We start from the raw sequence: 4,837 nt of genomic DNA, 5'->3' as shown, positions 1-4,837 counted from the left end.
CGCGTGAACCCTCCAGGCCGGCCTTCAGGGCGGCTGCCTGCATGATGCTGCCATCGAACCACAGCAGCACAGAGCTCAAAGCAGGGAAAACCCACTTTCTGTTACCTGTGGAAACCCCCGCGGTCACAACCCAGCTGCTTCACGCTGCTCCTGGGCTGGGTCAGAGCTCACGTGGGGCCTCATTGAGCACTGGCCAAGGCAGGATCCAGACACCGGTTCTGCTCTGCTGTGCAGCCTCAGCCCCCAGCATGGAAGAGGAATGGGGCTGGGGGGGGCCTTTTGGGGACCCACCTTTTGCCTGCCAGGCGGGGCTGGGGCTGCAGCCACACTCTGAGGTGGCGAGATGCTCTGCAGGCAAAGCAACGCCTTGAGCTCCCGTTGTTTATAGAGCAGAATGATTCACATGGAACTACCCTTGATTTCCTAAGTATCTAATTTATTAATCAGCAAACATTATGTAAATGTGGGTAAACTGCGATTTGAAATCAGTTTACATCAGATGTGCAAACGCTCCGTGTTTCTTTTTTCTTTTCTTAATAGAAATGTCGGCAAACCTGACATTTATGCGGGAGCGCGGTGAGGAACGGGGGATTTACCTCGCTGTGCAAATGGCAAGACCCATTAAGTGGGGTTTGTAAACATTTCCCCATCCAAATAGGATCACAGCCCGTGAACGGCGGTTTACGCACACCCACCTCGCACCGGGTGCGCGTGGGTTTAGCCCGGGCTTGGATCCCGACCCTCGTGCCAGCTTGGGCTGCGGAGCCTGGAAGAGGGTGCGCTGCCTCCCCTGAAATGCGTGGGGCCACGCTGCCGCTCCGGGGAGGGTCACTGCTGGAGTTTCTGCCTGGGTCAGGCAACACCGATGGCACAGGAACATCCTCGGTTTGCTCCATCTCCTGCCCTGCAGCCGGAGATGCTGCTTGTGCTTGGATCCTGCCTCTTCCCGTCTTGTCTCCACTCTCTGCTTGATTTGTATGGGTTGTTTTTCCTTATTACACATTTCAAACACCATCTGGACTTGAAATGATCAGCTCCCGACGATGGGGAGTGAGTCACAAACCTGCCTCCTCGCTGCACGGAGAGACGAAGCTGCCTTGGGCCCTGCTCGCGCGGGACTGGGGACCCACAGAAGCCCCCGCAAGAAACAGCGAGCCCTGGGAAAAACCAGCCCGGAGGGTTGGATCCAGGAGAGGCCCCATCCACCTGAGGAGGTTTTCTGAACTGGCTGGTGCTGGTGGAGCGTGAGAGTGTCTGTGCCTGACTGTCTGGCCACGATGAAGGATGCTCAGCAGGATGGATGTTGTCTCCGGCTCCCCACTGCTGCTCAGCTGCCCAGCTGAGCCCGGCAGAGCCCAGTTTAGCTCCAGCCTGGGCACTGGCAGCACTGGCTGGCTTTCTCCCATGGCTTGTGATGCTGAACAGGACCGAGAGCACACACGTTCTCTCCAGTGCTGCTGCTTCTCTTGCCTGCTGCGGCATAACCTATTTTTTTCCTAATGTTGGGTAATTAAGGGGGAAATTCAATTACCAGTCAGCAAATATGCAAATGAGGTGGGAGAAGCAGCCTGTGTGCCTGGGCTGGGGAGGACGGAGGTGAGGGAGCTGAGCAGCTCAGATTGCTCTCGTGTACCCATATATACTGGGACGTGCCTGGTGGCTGGTGCCAACCAAGTGCCCGGAGCAGGAGGTGCGGACAACGCTGAGCCTGCCCCACGCCAGCAGCTTCACTTTCATGGGGATGGACATAAAGCTGGTGTTCTGGCCCCACGGTGCCGGCGAATGTCAACGCCTGTTGCTTCTCTCCGCAGAAGGGTGCTGGAGGCGGCCAAGAGGGCGAACCAGACGGGACACTTCATCTGGATGGGCTCGGATAGCTGGGGCTCCAAGATCTCCCCGGTCCTGCACCTGGAGGAGGTGGCCGAGGGTTCAGTCACCATCCTGCCCAAGCGGGTCTCTGTCAGAGGTAAGGGGCTGCGCTCAGTGGGTTCCCCCTGGGTTGGCTGTTCCCCTCAATGCCACCCCCTTAACCACAAGGTTTTGGCTGGGAAAGTCTCTGTGTTTTTTGGTGGAATCTCCCTCGGCCGGTTTTCCAGCCTGCAGCTCTGCCCGAGTGGCAGCTGGGACACAAACCCACCGCACTCTCATGGCACAAGAACCTCCTTCCCCTCTTCCCCGCCTGGGGAGTTTTGGGCCATGTTAAGCATCTCTCTGCCATCCCAGAGATTTATCCCCTCCCTCCCCTCTTCCCCGGGCAGGTTTCGACCGCTACTTCTCCAGCAGGACGCTGGACAACAACCGCCGAAACATCTGGTTTGCTGAGTTTTGGGAGGAAAACTTCCACTGCAAGCTGAGCCGGCATGCGCTGAGGAAGGGCAGCAGCATCAAGAAGTGCACCAGTAAGAGCTGTGGGAATGGTGCGGGCGAGTGGGGGTGTGCTGCTGTATCACACGGGGTGCACAGGGATGTGACGGTGATGGCAGAGAGCCCAGGGCAGGCATCAGAAAAATTTCTCTTCCTTTCCCCTTATGGCCTACCAGCTCAGCCACGTCCTTAACGCTGCCGAGCTGCCAGCCCAGCTCAAGGCAGCTATGTGGCAATTAATGTTCCGTGCGTGGTGGCCTCGGTTGTGAGTGTCATTTTTTGGGCTAAGCAAAAAGCCAGGTGGGAATTTGGGGGAGGCTGGAGAAACGCCAGCACTTCTGCAGCATGGGGGAAGGTGGGCAATGCAGAGCTGCTTGTCTGCGCGGGCACTCGGGTGTCCGCTGGGCTTGTGATGGTGGCAGCTTGTTTAAAAGTGGACAGGAGTGCTGCAGAGAAGCATTTTTGTGTGTGATGTGGGAGAGTGTGGAGTCTGCTCGGTTCACAGGTGTGCAAAAGCACAGTCCCTGTACAGAGCTCCCTGGGCTGCCTGCTCTCGCGTGTGCTTCTTGCACATCTCCGTTCCCTCAGTCCTGTCTTCTCTGGCTACAAACCCACCCAGATTCGGGGGGTTTGGGGCTGAATTCTGCATTGTTTCACAGCGTTTGGGCAACTGCTTCTTTCCTGTTGTGTGCTTGGCACAACTGCCACTGCCCCATGTAAGGCGTGAAGCCACCGGTGCCTCTTTTCTCCTTTGCAAGTGGCTCCTCTCTCATCAGAGCAGGCTAAAAGCTGGGTGGTTGCAGAGAGATGAGGCCAAGTGACAGTGGAGGGTCAGGAGCTGGCTCTTGCTCAGCCATCATTGAGGCCTGGGCCTCAACAGGGGTGCCGCATGGGAGGGTGCAGGGGTGCCTGGGCGGGCGGTGATCGCCCCGGGGCACATGCTGCAGTGGTGTCTGCTCATGTCTCCTTGCAAACTGCTTTGCTGATGTGCCCCTGTGCCACTCCAGGCAGAGAACCTTGTCCCAGCAGAGCCCGGTCTTAAGCCCCCGACCCCCTCTTCATCTCCCGCTGTGCATTTTTAGCCATTTCCAGCTCAAAGAGGCTTGTAGGGATTAAAGCAGTAAACAAGGCAACCAGGGGATCTGTCTTGCTGACAGCACTGCTGCCAAGGTGATGCTTGGAGGCTCAGGGAGGTGACACATTACTGAGAGATGGGAGAGATTTACTGCCTGCCTGGCACCGGCTGAAGACAGATAACACGGCAGCTCACAGGCTGCGATGTGGCAGGACTTGGGGACGTTTGCGTGGGTTCCTGGCCATGCCTGGAAAGTTTAATCATTAAGGGTTTGGTTCATTTTTTAACTACTGGGGATGAGAAAGATGGGGCTTCCATGGCCTCTCCTTTGTAGACATTCTCCAAATGTTCAGCTGATGGTTTGGGGACACCCCTGTGTGTGCGAGGGTTTCCAGTGCTGCGCCTTCCCCAGGTAGTCTTGTGGCTAACGCATAGGTGTGAGCTGGGTCAGCAGCAAGAGCATCCAGGAAAACTTGCCCGTGGCCATGGCCTTGGGTAGCTGAGAGCTCCTCACCCTTCCTGATCGCATCAAGAAATCCCCAGCACCAGGAAATGCATGAGCAGGTCCTGTGAACCGCTGATCTCTTCATCTTGATAGTAACGTAGCACTTAAACAAGCAATATTTCAGGGCCAAGGTAATAGTGGAGGCAGCTGAAACCACAATGTGGCAAATGTCCTAGGGACTGTCTTTAAATTTTCTGAATTTGTCAGCAAATAAATTATCTCCTAACGTTTGCTTGGCAGCTAAACAGAGAGGGGAAATAATGCTCGAGGAAGCAAATAACCTACCTGGGCAGATCCATGCGCCTTGCACAGCTTATGCACGTGTCCTGTTTGCGGATGCTTTTAGGGGCACTTGTACTGACTTTCGCCATGAGCTTCAGGTTTGGGTAGAGAGAAATGCTGGTTGTGCTTGCCTTTCCACCCCCAACACCCAACCGAAGGGTCCTGCCGCCAAACAGGACAGCTCACGGCTCGCGTTCGTGGATGGGAGAGCTGGGAGGAAGGTGAGGGGCAAAGGCTGGGGTGGGCACCAAGTTTTGGGGTGATTCTCACTGGCAGCTGCTGTGTTGTCCCCAAGAGCAGCCCGAGCACCCATCAGGACCCGTGTGCTCCCTCCTCCGGGATCAGGCCAGGACTCATCTCCCAGCTGCTTTCAATTCTCCTCAGCATCCCTCCGCTGGGCTGCGTCCCCAACCCTCCCGGGTTGGGCAGGACCCCCAGGGGTGGCAGCCCCTGCTCATGCCTGGCTGGCCGGGCTGGAAAGAATCCTGCCAGCCGCCACTTCGTTAATAATTCACCCACGTGTGGATGCAGACGGGGAGGTGCTGGGGGGCTGCGAGTGGAGATGGAGCCACTGGCAGGGCCAGGTTTGCTGGGCGATGGCGCGGCAAAGG

At 57.0% G+C, this 4,837-nt stretch overlaps 1 protein-coding gene across 1 annotated transcript in view; it reads left to right on the top strand.

The window, feature by feature from the left end:
• The first annotated feature begins 1,815 nt into the window (after positions 1–1,815).
• LOC104494432 (metabotropic glutamate receptor 4) overlaps positions 1,816–4,837 on the top strand; it is an 18,013-nt gene continuing 14,991 nt past the window's right edge. The window contains exons 1-2 of the mRNA XM_010137250.1: positions 1,816–1,966; positions 2,259–2,399. Coding sequence (XP_010135552.1) covers positions 1,864–1,966; positions 2,259–2,399 — 244 coding nt within the window. The 5' untranslated portion in view covers positions 1,816–1,863. The remainder of the gene's footprint in view (positions 1,967–2,258; positions 2,400–4,837) is intronic.

This window comes from Buceros rhinoceros, unplaced genomic scaffold (genome assembly GCF_000710305.1).
Source record: "Buceros rhinoceros silvestris isolate BGI_N320 unplaced genomic scaffold, ASM71030v1 scaffold21185, whole genome shotgun sequence".
NCBI lineage: Eukaryota > Metazoa > Chordata > Aves > Bucerotiformes > Bucerotidae > Buceros > Buceros rhinoceros.
The sequence above is the reverse complement of the archived record's forward strand: the minus strand, read 5'-3'. Positions and strand labels throughout refer to the sequence as shown.